The 19,128-nt window shown below is 38.1% G+C and overlaps 1 protein-coding gene across 3 annotated transcripts; it reads left to right on the plus strand.

Annotated features, from left to right (window-relative positions):
• The first annotated feature begins 450 nt into the window (after positions 1-450).
• On the plus strand, positions 451-19,074 carry inavab (innate immunity activator b). 3 transcript variants are annotated; one of them, XM_030421414.1, is made up of 11 exons: positions 466-511; positions 656-757; positions 7,893-8,002; positions 11,379-11,512; positions 13,066-13,188; positions 13,280-13,511; positions 13,666-13,719; positions 13,949-14,258; positions 14,951-15,106; positions 15,646-16,345; positions 17,232-19,074. In XM_030421414.1, the coding sequence occupies exons 3-11, from the start codon at positions 7,948-7,950 to the stop codon at positions 17,322-17,324; spliced, it is 1,857 nt and encodes a 618-aa protein (XP_030277274.1). In that variant the 5' UTR covers positions 466-511; positions 656-757; positions 7,893-7,947; the 3' UTR covers positions 17,325-19,074. The 3 variants fall into 3 exon arrangements, with proteins under 3 accessions (XP_030277273.1, XP_030277274.1, XP_030277275.1); XM_030421413.1 differs by having other exon boundaries at positions 451-757; XM_030421415.1 differs by lacking the exons at positions 466-511; positions 656-757 and adding an exon at positions 5,564-5,666.
• The last annotated feature ends 54 nt before the right edge of the window (positions 19,075-19,128 follow it).

Raw genomic sequence — 19,128 nt, forward strand, 5'->3', positions numbered from 1 at the left:
TCCCTCCGTTCACTGCCCGTAAACCGCCCACACAGCACCGGAGAAGTGGATGATCAATGCAGCGTTCACGGACCCATCTTAAACTCGTTATTTCAACAACTTTACTGCTAAACATAATTTGTAGCACTCTCAACTGCCACTAAATGACAACAATGTCGACTTGATCCACCGTATGATTGTTTAATGTGGTGGATATTGTTTTATTTTAGAAATCAAGTGGCAGCTTGGCAGAGTTGCCGACATCAAAAGAACAAAGGGATGGGATACAATAACGGCATGAGCCATACACGACACCTCGATTACTTGCTTAAGTGACCATATTGAGTTGTACTGATGATTTCTACCTTCGCAATATTAACTTCGATAACTAGGTTTCACATGCATACCCATTTAAAAGCCACGTGTCGGAAACGCGGTTGCCATGGTAAACAGTAGATGTGTTTGGTTCCGTCATGTTTTCGACAGCACGTGAAGGCAGCGCAGCATTGCTTTACTTAACAGGGCTCAAGAGGTAGCCTCTCCAACAAAAGCTACGTTTGGAGAGTAAAACGTTATTTTAATGTTTGTGCTGTTATGTATCCTCTCGTTTAGACCACTACGGCGTAACTTAAGGACTGTGTGTTATTTTCTCAAACCCTCTTGTCAATGTAAATAGAGATAAACTTCCAGCTCAAATCTGGGAGGCAGCGAGCCAATGGAGAGCAGATTGCATGGATACAGATGAGGCACGATGCTAGCTGGCTAACAAGCTACTAAGGTAAGAGCAAAAAGCAACGGTATTGTTAGTAGTTTTGTCAAACTTACTTTGTGTGCTTTTTCGCAGTGGGGTTTTTTGTGCTAAATGCTAGTGAACTCACTGTTCCTTTGAAAACAAGTATTTAGATAGAGGCTTGGTGAAAAGCTCATAGCTAGGGCGAGTTTCTAAACTTTGAGAAACTCCTCAAAGCTGAGGCCCAGCAGCTTTATGAAGCTGACTGAGCGGGTGGACGAAGAAATAACACAAAAATATCATAATATGATCACCCAGAGGTATTTTTTGATACATAATTCAAATGCTAAGATTGTGGGATCAAGTACCATCAGACTTAAATGTGTAAATCCGCTTGACTTTACAAAGCTACACCATTAAATTATGCATCACAGGTGTAACATTGATGTAAACTACTTATTTATAACATCTGAGGACACTTAACTCTCTTATTTTCCATCTTTAATCTCTTTCTACATACAATGATCCTGGATTTCCATAATAGTTTCTGACTTTTTTAGTGGATGTCAGTTTTGTGTTAGGGAACCAACTGTCAAAGGTGTGCTATAAAGTGTAAAACAAACAACAACAACACACAGCTGACTGCACTGACCAGCAGAGAAGTTGTAAGAGTTCAACATCCTCTTTCAATAGAAAATGACAGCACTTTAAAGAAGGCATATCTGGGAGGAACAATGAGGTCATGGGGGTATTTTATGGTGTCTTGCATGGATTCACACTTTGTATTGTTATATGACAATACACGTATTTAACTTACACCTCCACATCAACGTAGTTTTCCCATTAGTTAGTTTGTGATTTCTGTGAATTGAAACATATCCTCAGTCTGCACATTCCTGAGCAATGACCAGGGCAAAAGGACAGAAGTGGCTTAACCTCTGAAACCTCACTGACCTGAGGCTGGGACAGTCATTACACCCTCCTGCTGTGCAGCCTAACTTTGGTCAAACTCGTATAGCTTTATTTGGAATTCTAGCATGAGAGTATCCAGAAATACCAAATGTGTAAGGTTAATGTGCAAAACATGTAGTATATGTCATTTAATGAAATTGTATAGTCTTAAAAATAACTTCTCAGGTCTTTTGTTTGAGAGTTTCACAAAGTGTGAACATTGAATAGCTTCAATGATTTAAGGACTATCGCACAGTGTGTATCTATCTGATTTCTCTCCATTTTAAAAAAGGTTTCACAGAGGAGCTTTAGGTATAAACAAGTCCCACACTGTGATAGTGTTTGTTGATGTGTTTAGGCTTGTTCACTCTCAGCCACAGTCTAGGGCTTGGCCACAGTTTAGAATAGACCTTGATTTGCATGTTGGTGCGCACACTTCTAATTCAGTAATCCACATCAGACACACCACATCTGCACGCTTGCTCATTTAAGATACATGTAGTATTTTTTCACCTCTTTATTATAGTCAATTAGAGCCTCTAGGCAATATGAAGCTTAAAGCCAACTGCCAGCAGAGGGGTGGAAGGAGGAAATCCCGGCAGCTCCAAGAGCTGCTTTGTTTGCCTTTTTAAAGCTATAGGATTTGTAGTGCATTAGTTTAACTTTATAGCACTTTTTAGTGACACCACTTTGATTTAAACATCATTACAGCAAAATGATCCATTGGCACCTGGTGTAAAGAGCCAAGCTGCAAAATATTGAGGGATAATGTGTGATTCCCCTGGCAACTGATGGCTCTACTCACTGGCATTAGTAGTCTAGCCGTACACTTATAAAAGGACACAGGAATATGTAAAGAATTTGTTTTGCCAGCTGCTGTGTCAGCTACACAAAGGCCTCTCTCTGTCTCTGGTTTATATAAACTACCCATGACATCCACCAACTGGCTACTTTAACACTGGACAAGTGTCTGTGTTGTACTTCAGTGTAGAGCAAAGTTGTTTCAATAGTCTTCTTCACCTGAAGCATAATGCACTTCACTGCACACTTGTAATTACAGTAATGAAAAAGGAACATTGTGAAAAAACAGTTTTCCTTCCAACTCTGAAGTGTCACACTTAAGATGTGCCTGAGGTTTTTCTCTCAGCTCCCTCTTGGGAAGGCTTTTGGCTTTAGTGTTTGTTTAACTGCTTAACTGTTAGTTTCCCATGATCAGAACAGAGATTATTTCTTATTTGCATGCTTGTCTTGTATCTGATTTGGTGTTATCAAACTTTGTTTGGTATGCATCCTGTTTACATAAGATGTGGTTGCTGCTCTTTCATTCTGTTGACCTTACAGGAGCTTGTAGTTTGATATTCTTCTTGTCAGACTTTCCTTACACCTGCAATCACAGGCCAGTAACTTGGTACACTTAGCTAAAATGTATGTAGTGTACTGCAATAAATAAAAAATGTTAGGTTTATTTAAACTATTTGAGAATGTGTCAGTTGTATGATCATTTAAAGCCTACATTTTGTGGAACTACATTGCATTACACAAAGTTATTTAGCCAACCCTCATTGATATAATTCGGCTCGACAGAATATTAGAAACGCCTGTCAGTATAATGCAATACAGTTCAACTGCACCACAAAGTACACCCTTCCAAAGAAATTACCATACAGCTGAAGATGGTTGTGTTCGTGCAATAATATTTCTGTCCATTGTTTTAGTGAAGGAGTTTCAACAATTTCAACCAAGGAAGTTCGACATTTGAAAACCCTTTGGTTGTCCATCTATAGGATGGTGGCACTGCAGTAAAACATGTCTTTGTTTTTATGTACTTCAATTACCCTGGTAATCAATCACCCTAGCTGATTTATTGGTCCAGTTTTAAAGGGACTTGCTGTTCTTTTGCTATAGGTTAATACAATGGCAATACTATGACAAATATTGACAATAACTCACTGTAAAGCTTCTTAAATGTGAGCTTGGCCAAAATAAGCTATTTGAAGACATTTTGAGTTCTAGGACATTTTTCATATTTTTGTGATAAAAACGATGAAACGTGAAAATATATAGATTCACTGTAATGAAAATAAATAATTGTTAGTTGCAACCCTATACTCTCAACCAAATTAATACAGTATAATGAAAGACATAAATAAAATTAAAAAATGAATAAAAATAAAATATACATAGTAAAATGTCTAACTGCATTGTCAGTGCCAAACATGAAGGCATGTGTAAAATGTGCCTGGTTCAAACCTAAATGTAGAAGTTACAGAGCCAAATATCTGCTGCTGTCTCGGTGCCATGTCATTTGAGATCTGATTCTTGAGTGTCTGGGAATTGCTGGACCTTTTTCCAGAGTGTCTGTGTACTAACATTCCTGGAAAGCCAAACTGAATATTGAGATTCAGAATGAATGTGAGCCATGCAGTTTCAGAGCAGGTGCTGCCTTTGGGTCTCTGTAAATCATGTGGACTATCCCACTGCCATGTGTTTCCCCCCTTTTTAGTGGAGGCAAAATGGCAGGCCACAAAAGAGTCTTGTCACTGGTAGTCCGTAAGTGGAGAAGTTTAGAAGTTTCAATTGCAAATCTAAGCTAGTAAATCTATAAGTTTGTAATTGGTTATCCCTTTTTATTTTCACTTTGAGCAACCAGGAGATGGCAGTATAAATTCATTGACCAGATGTTTGATCTACTTACTGTTAGTTTATTGTTGTCATTTCAAGAAAACTGAGGATGCCATCAACAGTCCATAATCAAGGTTGTTCTGTAACCAGTGAGCATGATTTGGGCTCTTTATATTTGTATCAAAAGTTGTCCCAAAAACTTGTGCTAAAAAAATATTAACTAAGTTTAACAGTGAGTTAGACTCTGACAGCTAAAAACTTTTGGATACTAACAGCATGTGAATAAAGTGGCTGTGGCTGCCATCTAGTAATATTTTGAATTTTGATTAATCCATTGAATACTTTGTCAATTATTCATTTGGTTCATGAAATATAAGGGCGAGGTCCTCAATTAGCTTTTTGATCTCAAAAGTCAGTTCACAACAAAGGTAACACAAAGGTATTGCATTTTTAAACCATTCTTAAATCAGGAAGTCTCCATATTTGAGAAGTTGATATCAGATAAGTTTTGGTATTGTTTCTTTTTCTGATGATCAACTAATCATTAATCGAATAATCATTTCAGCTCTAAATCTGACATCATAGGCCTGTCACAATAATGGACTCATTGTATACGTCTTATCAAATTATAGGCTTGTGTAATTAACCTTCATAATTTTTGCTGGCCTCTATATTACACATTATAGAATGTCACTAACATTTTAGCCAACAAGATGCCAGAATAACTCACAGCTTTTCCTCTACCATTGTAAGACTGGGTGCAGCAGCTAAGGGTTTGTACATTTTATTTATTGTTTTGGTTGTGTGATTTTCCTGTTTTCAGTTTGTTTTATTATTATCCTTTTTTGGCGGGGGTTAGTTATTTAGGATATTTACAGATTTTTTCAGTTCAATATTAAGAATTTATAGTTCATTGCTCTTTGAAAGGCCGTCAAACAAGAAGTAGTTATTGTGACAGGCTTAATATTTTCAGTGTTGTTGCTCATGTGTTTCTTCTTTGCCCCTCGTCTTTGTCATACTGTGTAATTTTTATGGTGTATTAGTAATGAGACACATGTTTCACTCAGGCTGCTACTTGCCACAACCCATCTATTGAGACACTGATAAGATGGTTAAGTGAAGCGTAATTTCTCAGCATGTGTGTCATTGTTGTTGACACAGTTTCAGACAGGAGCTCTGAGTTATATGATACTGACTCAAGTGTTCAGCCCACTGTGTATGTGGCCACTCCTCTTCAGCAGGCAGTGCTGTTTTAGTGGGTGAGTCTCTCATTCCTGTCCAGACTCCACTCAGCTCAGGTTTTGTGCATTTCCATTCGAGTCGGGAATATTGAGGGAAAGTCTCACTCTGTCGATTTTGACAGTATTTCTAAGTTTCTCATTAAGTAAGTAGATTTTTTTCATTTGTTGTCCAATTGCCAGTGTTTCATGCACTGTATGTCTTTTTTAAATCAATTTAGTGTTCTCTGGGTGACTTGGATTAATGGCTGGCATTATGTCATTAGTATTTTTGAGTTAATATTTCATATTTAGACATAAATACATTTACATGAAAAATGTCAGTGTGGTGTGCTTGTTTTGTCTGTGGTTCATACACTGACACTTGGGAACAAATGCCTTCAGATATAGTTTTGGATTTCCGAACAGTTTCTTTGCCCCTTGAGGTTCGAAACAACTCTCCTTGTTTTTTGCACATGATTGTTCTATTTCTCTAAACTCATTCCCAAAGAGATGCCAGCACCTAAGTGTCTGTATTTGTGTGTCTGTTCAAAAAGACAGATTTGTCATGAAATATTACACACAACAGAAATGTTTGACATAGATAAAGTATATGCAATGAAACATTAAGAAAAATGACTCGGTCTGCTCAATATGATAGTTCACATTGTATATTTTGATGGCCAGATACTGCATTGAACTACTTGAGTTTTGGTTCCCTCCCTTTAAAGCACTGTTCCATGCCTGTGCAGTGAACAGATGAGTCTGCTGGTTTTTGCAGGGGATTTTAGTTCAGTGTGAACTTTTGAGTGGGAAACTAAAAAGCCAAAATACCCCAAGACATATGAAAACCCCCATATTTATAGTAAAACGTGTCTTTGTGTGTATTTTCAAGGGGGTTTGTTCTGAAACACAAAGTTGATCAGTCGATCTATGTGACTGAAATCAACAGAACACAACTATTTTAAAGATTAAGTAATTGTTTAAATAATTTATCAAGCCACAACTTCCTAAATATGCCTGATTTTTTTTTTTTCATCAAGTTCCATCCTGAGAAAAGAACAAAAATGCTGTAATGATGCTCGTAATGCTAAAGAAAGTGAGAAAAGAATTTCTGGATCCATCTCTTTATCTCGATCCACACTTAAAAAAAGAACGAGGTCTATTCTGGGGAGAGACTCGTCCTCCATCCAAGTTTCATGGAAAACCATTCAGTAGTTTTTGTGTAATCCTGCTGACAAACCAGTCTACCAACAAATAAACAGTCATGGAAGAAAACATAACCTCTTTGTGGTGATAATTATCTGTTGATTAGTTATGAGTCCTTAGTGCCAGACCCCAGTGAGTGTATTTCCATTTATTTTTGATTCTTGCTGCCATCAAATTGATCACCAATGTGAACACTTACTGCAGCTGTTGATTTAGATATACAGGAGATGATCATTTGCCTGAGTTAGAATTAGTTCACCCACAGAGCAGTATGTGAATCACTGCCAAATATAATGTGGTGAAGTGGTTTAGTAGTAATTAATAGGTGTTTGCCAAAAGTACCAGCCAAAGATTGTAGATTGTGCCAACATTTTTGCAAAACCCAGCTCACATTTACATTTCAATTTTTAACTGAGTTGGAGGTGTGAACGCTCCAGTCACAGTCATACGGGCAGTGTGGAGGATGTGTCATGTTCCTGTCATGTTCAGGATGACAATAGGACACATTTTATGGATCCCTTTATTGCTGAACGTCACCATGTGGCTGAAACCGACTTATGCTTGAAACAACTCATGTATGTCGAAGCTCATGACTTCATCTGGTTGTTCCTCAAAACAGTGACTGCTGGGAAGCTTCCTATGGTTAGCTTCCCATGTGTGTTGGTATGCAGCCACCGCTACATTCCTGTATTCACCTAGTTAATGATCTAACCAGCAAGTGTCACAGTTGTATCTGGCACCAGCTGAATATGTGGCTCATGTGTCCTGAGCTTCTTATCTGAAGGAATGAGATAATGCCTCCAATCATATGACATCAGAGACTTACAAACAGGCAGTCAGAGGAAACACCCTAGACTTCATGTATGTGTACTCACGCTGTGGGAGACTATGACTACACCTGACTGTAGGGTCAAGAAGGCAAGTCACACCTGAATCAGTCAAGCTACAGGCCATTGAGTAATGGGCAGTCTTTGGAATGCTTTGTGAAAGCTTTTTTTGTTTTGTTTACTCATTGACGTTATGTTGGCTTTTCTTTCTGAAATTAGCTTTTTGGTTTTGCCTTTTCATTAAAAAAAAGACCTCGCCCCAAATGATTCCCGATTTTTATACAAATTCAGGTTGATGTGGATGTTAAAAAGCTTGAATATTGTAATGGATGCTAAAACAGAGGTTATTCCCTCTAGGAAATGGTGAGCATCGACATTATCCACTGAAGAACAGCAACAGGAATCTACTGATATGGAGGGCAACGGAGAGATCAGTGACACTGATAGCGGCATCATCCTTCATTCAGGTAAACATTTCTAATTTCACTTAACTATCAGTAGTATCAGCACAACTGTCAGACTCACAAACATTTTTGTGTCAAATGAAGGAACTTAAGCCTCTCCATGGGGTGTTCACCAGTGCCACTGCAACATTAATACATTTGATTGTCAAGGCTACATTTATAAATGATCCTCTTATCATTTCTCTCAGGGTATAACAGCTTACAGGACTACACATGTGCATCATCATAAATGAAGTAATGTGGGATCAGTGCATTTACTGTTTAAAATTTGGACTGATGGTTTCAAAAAGAACCCAGATTGTATGTAAGCTAATGAGAAAATTACTCTTCTCACTTGATTAATTAAAATTAAGTAAACTGAGTCCTAATGATTTTATGGTCACTTCTGGCATCCAAAAACAAGATGTTGACTGTTTTATTGGCAAACGCTTCATAACAGTAGTCCACAAACAATTGGGTTTTGGGTTTGTTGTTGGGTCTGATTTTAGAAGCAAAGTACCAAGCTCTTTTCGCCTGTAGACTCTTGCTGGATGCCTAAATCAATGTTGAAACTAAGTATACAGCTTAGTCCAACCCTTGGTAATCTTATCTCAGCACCTGCTTTCAACTGACCTCAAACAGAAGAACAAAAGTAGCTCAATTAACTTCAGTGAAAACACATATTATGTTATCATGTTGTTATTGTGGATGACTGAAGAAAGTTAGTGACCGGAGAACCTTGAGTGAACATGTTAGATGGTCTTAGTTTAACATTTACGAAAACACGTCTTTGACAACTGTAAAAGTATCTCATATTCACTACTGTAGTTTCAGTCATCTGTTATGTGACAGAGCTGTTAATCTTCTAATTGATCAATTGATCTTTACTTGTAAAATTTGTATATTTTTCAAGTAAATACACATGTATTTCTTTTGGCTTTTACTAATGTTAAATTCAGACACTTACTGGAACATAAACCCTCTCCTGGTAAAGTTTTATCTTTTATTGTGAGATCATTATTGAATCAGTCACCGTTGGGCTTTCCCAGTATCTAGCAAAATCAGAGAATAATGCAATAATAGCAGATTACATGGAGTTAAGAACTACTGCTGTAGTTCTTTTAGCAGCAGATGTCTCAGCGAGGTCCTCAATGAAAATGAAATATATTCTTAAATCAACTCCCCACTTCACCATGCACCAAACTTGATTTGTTTTCTGAAGTATTTCCAGCCAGTTAAAAACAAGTTTAAGTCATCTACTTTATTAAAGAAAACAGGTTGTCATGTGAAAGCTCAGTCACGGTATCGTGCACAACATGGTGAATATTATACAAATGATCCAGATCAAGAGTACTCCACAGATTGAGCCATGCACTCCTATCACATTGGTTGAAAGAGTGTGTTCTTATTTACAGCAGAGATTATAGTTTTTATGCATGGTGTATGGGGTGGATCAAGGGATTATATTTTTATTCTAGCAGGCTGTAATAGAGAGCATTATTAGATATGGAGTAGCAGGATGGTATGGCAAACCCTAGTCCCTCCACTCAATATATGAACAGTCTTTTCTCAGGCTTTACTCATTTAACTTGATTTTTAGTTATTTTCCAAATATCGACTGCAAGGCTCCTTAGATTTTAACCTGTATTAGTTGATCCCTCAAACGATTCATCGATTAACAGGTGCACCTCAAGTAAATTTGTTGCACTTGGTATTTTGTGATTCAATTCATTTTGGATATTGCCAGAGTCAACTTCATTAAAAGTGGTCAAACTTTGGTGGTCTACATTATTCCCATAGTCCCATATGCTAATGATACCACAGAATTAACAGCAAACTTTGGCAGGCTTGTTTCTGCCTCGCCCAGCAGTGTCTACTGATTAGTTCTGGCCTTTCTGACATTCCTTGCGCCTTAATTGAGCCACGTGATGTCTGCTCTATACAATGAAAAAGTGTCAATCTACAAAGAATAGAGGGATTGTCACTCGCGGAAGGGGAATTCTTTAGCCTATTGTATTGCTGTCACACTTCTTTCCTGTTGCTCCTCGACATTTGTAAATACCTGCAGGGACCCTGTTAATAATCTCTGTAGGTATGTGGCCCTCAATGCATTTTGCCTGAAGCCACTCCCACAGCCCTGAGTCTTATCTTAATGTCATTAGTCACCAAGGCTGCAGACAGCACCCGACCAACACTCACACTTTGTTTATAGTTTCGAAGATCTTGCCACTAATCTGCATGCCTGTAATGAAAACAACGATAAAAAACAAAAGGTACGTTCTGTTGATTGTCGCCATTATGTTGTCTGTAGTTTTCGAAAGTTTATCTGATGCAATATAATGGAAGTGAATTTTCTAATGGTAAAAAAAGTACAGGCAGCATAGTATGAGCATTAATAAGGCAGCAGAAAACCAAAAAAAAAAGCAAACAAACAAACATGAAAGACCTGGAATATTAGGGGCTTTTTAACATCTACATGTTATTCTGATGCATAAAATATGAAAAATACAGTTGTAGCAGATTATATTTACTGTGATAAAACACTTACAACGATGTTAATTAATTTCAAATGATCTCGTTCTTCTGCGTGTTTGATCAGCTTTGTTTTCATTGTAGCTGTCCTTTTGCAAATACATATTTGTTCACACATCATTTTCATATGTTTGCTGAGTTGCTAATTTATATGAAAAAACCTCTCAGCATAATGCATTTCAATTAAACACTACCGAAAACAGCAGTCTGTACAATGTGCACAGAGTTGAGTCAACATAGCTCTGACGAATGTCAATAAAAACTGAACATGATAAGCTCCATAAAAGGCAGCGTGTGTTGCAGGGCCTCTGTGTTGGATTGCGAGTTTCAGCTAGGTGTGACCACGAAACTGGCAAATGTATAGGCTACATGCTTTTGGGTCCAACACTTTTGTCAATTAATTAAGAGAAACTAAAACTATGAAAATGTATAAATTAATGTATTTCTTTGTTTGGTGAATAAATTATTAAAGTCAGTTATCAAGTGAAGATTCATTTTAGGAATATTGTGTTTCAAGGATTTGCTGTTTTCCTTTGTCTTCTATCATCAAATTAACTACCGCAAGTATTTTTATTACAGTGTTTAGAGCAGGCCAAAAAAGATGTTGGAAATTATAAAAGGTACATCTCATGTTTTTAGATTTCACTTTTATTGACAAGGTGATATTGAAAGTGATCATTAGTAGAAGTCCCCATTTACATTTTACTAGTGCCACGACTTTAAGTTTTGACTTTACTTAGGAAGTTCTTACTGTACGTTTTTCTTGCTTATGGTCACATGTGTTAAGCACTGAATAACAAATGTCAGCCACACTTCAGTCACATATTAATCTCACAAGTCTATACACTTCTGTCCTGTTGGGTTACAGGCTCTGACAGCCCAACGACACACACAAAGGATGTGACCACACACACACGAGCCATGAAGCTCAAACACCAGGATCTCCAGCACCGACTGGAGCGCTGCTTACTGGAGCTGAAAAAACTGTGCATCAGAGAAGCTGTAAGTAATCTGCAAATTTACAGGCCAACAGTTGAACACATTTACTTTGAAAACAGTCACAAAATAAATGAGTCATGTAATCATGATAATCTCAGATCATTAAATCTATAAAAAGGTGTTCGTAAACCTAGACAAAGTAAAACAATTGTTACGTAATATAATAAGCTGTGACACAGTGTCCTCGCCATATTTCACATGATTCAGCACCTGTTATAAAAGATTAGATAGGTGGGGTTGCTCAGTACAGGCAGGATGTTTGATGACGCATGGTACTATAGATTAACAAAGTAACCGGTAAGAACAGACATTTCTAAGATGTGTTCAGCCATGTTCACACTTTTTGTTTTGAACCGGTTGCTCAATGAGAGTTTACAGGAAACTCGACTGGGGTTTTCAATTCCAATTTCCCGATTTTTTTTGTGTTTGAAAAACACTGATTTGGTGTATGTGGAATTCTAAAATCCGGTCACTGCATGATGCGTTTTCAGATTTGTCTGCATTAGCTTGACCTTAATGTCACAGTGGTTTACTCCACTAAGAGGAAACAAAAGGTCTTTTAATCCACCCGCCTTTGCTTTGTGACATTATTATTTTTGCTCTTACCACTAAGCAGTAACCAAACATCATGTTTTTCCGCTTAGACACAGTGTGAAAATGTGTAGTGAAATTAGACCTCACATTGTGGCTGCAATAAGGTTTTTTCAGTGTATCATCATAGCTTTTAGAAGAGGTATCATGGTGGCCAGAGCAATTTTCCCATAGCAGCCTGGTTTTCAATCCAGCATGATCACGTCACGCTTCCATTCTCGATCTGTTCTGCCTTTTTCTCTCTTCACTGTAAATTATCAGGTGATTCACAGAATTGCCACATGAAGTCATTTCGACACTGGACACATATTCCGTCAGGAGTACCTCTGCCTTGCGTCGGTGCTCCAGGGTAAAATCCCAGGACACATCATTCTTTCCTGCTGACACTCAGGCAGGGTGCTCCTGTTGGGACATGCTTAGGTGAACGAATGGCAGGCATGATGCCTCTCCCTTCTCACAGTGACAAAAGAACAACTAATCTTATTGGCCACACTTCAGTTTTTGTCTGTCTGCAGAGGTGGCTGGCAAACACTGACTCAAAGTAACAGTGTTTTTATGACTGTTCCTTAAATGAAGTCAGTAACGGTGCATTGGTTTGGACACAGATACTCGATACAGTGAGAAAGTGAGATCCAGAGAATGTGTTTTTGAAAGGAAATCTCGGCAAACACAGAATTGAGCAACAGATTCCTTGAACCTATATGCCTCAACATGCAGGGAGAGCAGACTAAGATACTTCATTTAAAAACTGGCATGGACATGGCTGAATAAACCCCTTGAAGAGATGTGTGTGTATTTATTTGAACAACTAAACCAAAAGGATTTATTAGCATTTAAAAGATGTCTTTATTTCGATAGAAGTATTTACCCATTCAGGTTTCTGTCTTCAGAAAAATAAACTTTTAGTCATGTTCAAAAGTTGCTTTGTGGACAGTTGGATTTGTGATGTTGTCTGTGTTGTTTAGGAGTTGACAGGCCAGCTCCCAGATGATTACCCTCTACTGCCTGGAGAGAAGCCTCCGCAGATTCGCAAACGCATTGGAGCTGCGTTTAAACTTGACGAACAAAACATCCCTCGAGGAGCAGAGGTATAAGCAGCATCTATACACTGCAAGACTGAATAATGTCTTCTTTTTTTAAATAAACCTTCAAGAATCACACTGTTTTTAACTTTTACAGGAGTCAAAAATGAGTTTGGTGGATGCAGAGTTATCGCTTCAGATGAAGATATTCGAGGCAGCACGCAAGCTCTGCGACGAAGATCACCCAAGTAAGGCTGTCAGAAAGAGTCGCATACAGCAGTGCAAGAGAGAGGAGAAAAAACTCAAACGGCTACAAGAAACAGCTTTTCAGCTGCGACTGGAGCATGGTCGATCATCACCACTCCCTGCTTTTAATATTGCTCAACATGGTGAGGATAGCTTGACGTCATATTCCTTTGATAATCATCTTTGCAAGGAATCCATTAATTGTCTCTTCATAATTCAATTTCACAGATTTGTAAAAGTGTTTGGTTCAATATTTCACAGAAATATGAAAGAGTTTTGTTTGTTTTTGTCCCTCAGATCTGGGTACATCTGATGACAGTTCTCTGTCTGATTCTGTAGTGCAAGATGAAGGTAAGACCCAATTTCCAGAAGGGGAAAAGCTTTTTTTAAAACTCTAGTGTTAAGAATCAGTGTCCAGAAGTCCATAAAGTTTTTATGTTGAATCATGTTGTGCCCATGGTTTTTCTTAATAAAAGATAAAGAAATGAATATAAGGAGTATATTGAGGCGATGCATGTTTTGCAATGCTAAATGCACTTCTGCAGGTATCATACGCTACATAATTTCTGCTTTTCTCTAGAAGTGACAAGCCAGTCATCACAGCTGTCCTCAGGTGTCCCCTATCCAGGCGAGAGCGATCCTTCCCAGCCTCCCTCTGTGTCCTCACAGTCTTTCGTAGATGGCTCCTACCTGTCTCCGCTTGTGGCTCCACAGTCACTGCCACTGACCCCAATCCAGTCTCCCCATCCGAGCCTTGACTCTAGCCTGAGTTTAACGTCAAGCCCTGCATATGAGGCTCCTCCCATTGAACACTCCCCATGGTCGGAGTCCAGTCTCGACCAACCTTACCAGAAAAGCAAGAAGTCTCGCTCCTCCTCGCGCAAGAAGAGGTAACACACCATCCATCACGGCCCCTTTCCTGATAATCAAGTTCTTTTGATAAGTGTTTGGTTGTGGTGCTTTGATTGTAGTAAATGTGTGAAATTAAATGTGTGGCTACAAGGAGTATTAACAACTTATGAGTAAAATAGTTCTGGAAACATATGGGGGGAAAAAAATAGTTGATTAAAGGGAATAATTTATGTTCTAATTTTGCCTTTAACAAAACATTGTGCCCCCTCATGCAGAAAAAACTTATTGGTGTACTTGGACTGTTTAACAGTTTATTGTTATTTGCTGATATGATGATGGCATTGAAAAGGATTACAACACTTTTTCTTTACAGTAAAGATAAGAGATTTCTAGTGCAAACCCTCTCGTTCCTGCACTGTATCACAAAGCAGATGTCAGTGATGTTCATGAATGTGCAACACTGCCATCTGCTTTTGCACTGGTGCTACAGCAGTCAACGGAAGAGCCAACACCCAACTGTAAATCCTTCTGATTGATAGTGACACCTTGATGCAGAGGCTGAATTCTGGCTTTGCTATCCAGTAGTCAATTGCTGTTATAAAAACTCCATCCTGCGATAATGTGTATCCCTTTTTCTCAATGTAATGGATTTATGTTGCACATTTACATGCAATAACTCCTGTGAAACAAAACAAAACATAACTTTGTGCTGCTGTTTTTGTGTGTTCAGCAGTCCAGCCAAAAGTGAATTGCTGCCACCGTTGGAAGCTTGCTTAGCACAAGCTGCCCTGCCAGTGCAGCTTTCCCATCTGAAGCTGAGCCGCACCCAGTCGAGCAGCACGCCCTCCACACCAGAGATGCGCGTGCACAGACAACTGTCCCTCAGGTAGCCACACCTAAAATACATCTGCATTTAGGGTTGGGAACCTGACTTCTCTAAGAAAATCAGCTTCAGCTTTTCAGATTTAAAGTTGCTGGAATCCTAAATGAAGATTCTTATGCATTTCTAAGTGGCACATGTTTACATCTGTTACGTTTCACCATCCTATTGATTCAGCCACAACGAACTTACAGCCCGGTCTTACAAAATGGTTTCAGATGATCATAATGTTATGCATTGGGTTTATAATTTCTGATTGCTGACTTTGCTGCGTCGAGATAATGTTTCATGAGAGAATCGAGATGCATTAAAGGAAAAAAAATTTCCCCCACTGCTTTCTGCAGTAACGTATGTCCGTAGCACTCCCACATTGAGCCTTTAATTAAATGCAAATCACATGCATATCATTCACCTTCACACATTTAAAAAAATTGTAAAAAGCCATGGTCTGTGAGATTTACATATTTTAAAAGTTGAGTCTGTTTGCTTGCTAAGTAGCTAATGCTTAAGGACTTTCTAACAGCATATCTTGTGTGTTTGCACAGGTTATCCAACCCTGAATCTCCATTTGAAAAGGACCGTGGTCGCACCAGAGGTCCAAGGAGGCGACTGACAGAATACGCAATAACTCTACCAGAGACTCCGCCCCCTGCGGTCGGCTATGTAAACCATGCTAGCTCTGAGGATAGCAACTCTGAACACTCGTTTACATCTTATAACAGCTCACCGTGTCAGGAGTTGCCCTGTGATTTTCCCAAACAATATCATGCATTCCCGCACTCTGGCCCAGTTGGCAGCTATGGACCACAAGCCTTCCCACGGACTACTGGCTTCTACCATAATCCCAGGCACCAGTCAAGCCCAGGTTTCCACAAAGCCTATTATAATGAAGAAATGGTCTACCCACCTGATTTGGACTTGGCACGGAGCTATTACGCCCAGCACGTTCCCTCTCCTTCCAACAGATATGAGTATTGGTATCAAGACGTCGCAGTGCCCCACCAGAGAGTGCAGAAGCCTCCTGATATGAGACTCTCGCCCTCCCCAGCTCAGTGGGACAATCCACTCTACCGCTCCAGTGGTCTCTCACAACAAGTGGTCAATGAACAGCTTAAGTCATGGCATCGCCGCAGTCAGTTCAAAGCGCCCAGGTCCCGTTCTCTTGACAGACAAGGAGCAGTTAGAGTCAAAAACATGTCAGCTCGGGAGCCAACTGGCTACCAGAATCAGAAGTACCATGAACAGGTAAGCAGACAATTATTTTCCTGCAACAATTGGCATTACTTACAGTTTGTCAATAAAAAGCACTGCAAAAAGTGATTATAAGTCATCACTGACTTATTTGATTAGTAAAGGCATTAAATTATTTTTACTGCGTGATTGATTTTGTCATTGCAGTGACTTCTGACTTAACTTGAATTAATGTAATACACATGGAAATATCAACTTGTTTCATGTCAAACCTGGAAAAGAAAGAAAGTTAGGATCACATAGTATTTGTTTTATACCTTTTGACTGACCTGATGAATGTTTTTTTTTTTTTGATAATGTCTTGGTTTTATTCATGTAGCCACATCTGCTGACACCAAAACACAGTGGCAAAAACCAAAGTCAGCCCTCATTTATTCTGTAGAAAATATTTACCATGTTTTTCCAAAAGCACAACAGAAAAGGGTATTTTTTAAAGTAGTTGTTATTTGACGTGATAAAAAATATAATCAAATAAGATAAATTAAGTGATAACAAACATGTTTAATACAGTTCAGCAGAAAAATGATTACCAACTACTGTATCTTTTGGAGATTCCTTGTTAACATCATTCAGACAATATATTTAGATTTCTGTGTAATTGCCTTAAGTTATTCAGACACCCAGACAACGTTTCTCAGTTCTTAAATGCAAGCACATCTGTTAAAGTCCACTGATTTACTGTTTGTTTTGTTTTTTACAATATTTACAAACTGCTGAATATACCAGGAGCTGTGTAGGTTATTCACTTAATTTGGACGCTATAGATGTATACTCACCAGAATAATTTGCATATGACCAAATTAAATGTATGTCATTGTTTGCCATTACATCTTTATCATGGTTCTAAAAGTGTGGTTGTTTTTTTGTGTTGCTAACTCAGGGTATCCAAAGACGGGCTCCTCAAAGAGCTGCAGATGACACTCAAGGGAACTGGGTTATGGATGATGGCTCCCACTATGTAAGTCAAGTGTAAACCTGACCAGGCCACCTGAACTTCGACCGCAAACTGAACACATTAACTCAGAAGTTGCAGCTGTTTTTATTCCAATTAACCAAAGTGAAGTAGTCAGAAAACTAACTGTTTTTTGAATGTTAACATCTTCCTGTTTGCTTACTTGGATGGGTTTGGATATATAGAGGGAGCATATTTTCAATGTAAGGCAAATAGAACAATTGCAAAAATGTCATCCTCCGAAGTTACTACAAATTCTTATAAAACACTTACTGTCACAGTCGTAATGGATCTGATTTCAGAGCATTTGTATTTGGAATACCTGTTGTTTTTGTTTGTTGTACTGACCGTTAGAAATGAAGCATTGAACTGAATGCTTTTAAATGTTATGGATTGAAACAGGCTTCATGCTCTTTATCATTGAGTGCTGTTTTAAAATGCCACTTTTGTTTGCAAATGATGTGTCCAAACTGGTTATTAAATCTCCCAAATAGATACTATCATCATCACAGAGTTTCTGTGTCATTAAATACAGGGTTATTTTTTTTATATGTGGAGCAATTATATAAGACATGTAATTAACAGTAGATTCTTTAAAGATAGCAGAAGCTCTAACACAGAAATGTCCACCACCATTGCACATTATACTTGGCTTGTTGAGCAGCATGTTAATGATCTTGATATAATTTTCCTCATGTTGCTAACAATTAGGCTATTGTTGAAGTTAATCTTCAGATGACTAAAGCTGTCAGGTGAATTGTTTTAGGTACTTAATCATATAAATAATGCTGCATTTGATGTAGCTATCTGTAGCCAAAACACACTCCTAAATAATGAGATTTTGATGTTATGTACTTTTTAACAGTTTTGTAGTTGAGAAATAAAGAGCTCCCTTTCTCCAAGCTGTTTGAAGGAAATAGTTTAATTGAAATATAATGTAAATGAGCAAAAACATTCTCTTTTATTTTTAACTACATTTTGTATAAAATGTTGCCTTTATTGAGTCACTATGTTATTAACTTGAGCAGCTTAGATGTAAGATTTATCAAATGTGTCTTTTTATAGTTACATGTGTCTGTGGCTGCTCCAGTTCACTTGAATTAGTAAAACACTTAATAAACCAGCTGAGACTAAATATTAACTCACTCACATGATGCATATAAAGTAGTAAATTAGTTAAAAATAGTGAGTGTTGATGCTTGGCAGCTATTACTGTGTCAGATTGACATGTAAATGTCCTGAGCTTTAACAGAGTCTTTCTGTGTTGGGACAGCAGATCACTCGACATTAACCTTTTTGTTCAAACCAATACCATTTTAACTATTGATGTGAACTGTACACAAAACATTGCCAATATGTGATTCACAAGCTTTTGATGGTAGACCATTTGAGGAATATTCCACTACAGCTACACACTGCCTGATCTCTCACAGTGATCTATTTGATGTGTTAATTTATTGTGATTTGCACCAGCGAACTCTTAGAAAGTCAGACTTGAAATAAAAGAAGACACAGACCTGAGTTTGGAAAGTCCTGCAGCAGTAATGACTGTGTCTAGTTGCGTGTGTGTGTGTATATATATATATATCTACAGTTTATATATAAGAACAACCACAATCATGTTACCCTGTGTGCCTCCTTTTTTACTGTCTTTTGTATTTATCAGTTAAAGTAGTTTAAGTAAATCTAATAATAATGTGTTACGTTGCTGTTTAAAAAAATCTGTGAAAGTGTTTTCCCCTTTGGAAGAAAATAAAGAGTATTGTTTGCATAGTGTTGAGTTTCCTTTACTCATATTGTGTGCCTTTATTGTAGTGTCAAAGCA

The sequence above is a fragment of the Sparus aurata genome, chromosome 6 (genome assembly GCF_900880675.1).
Source record: "Sparus aurata chromosome 6, fSpaAur1.1, whole genome shotgun sequence".
NCBI classification, from domain to species: Eukaryota; Metazoa; Chordata; class Actinopteri; order Spariformes; family Sparidae; genus Sparus; species Sparus aurata.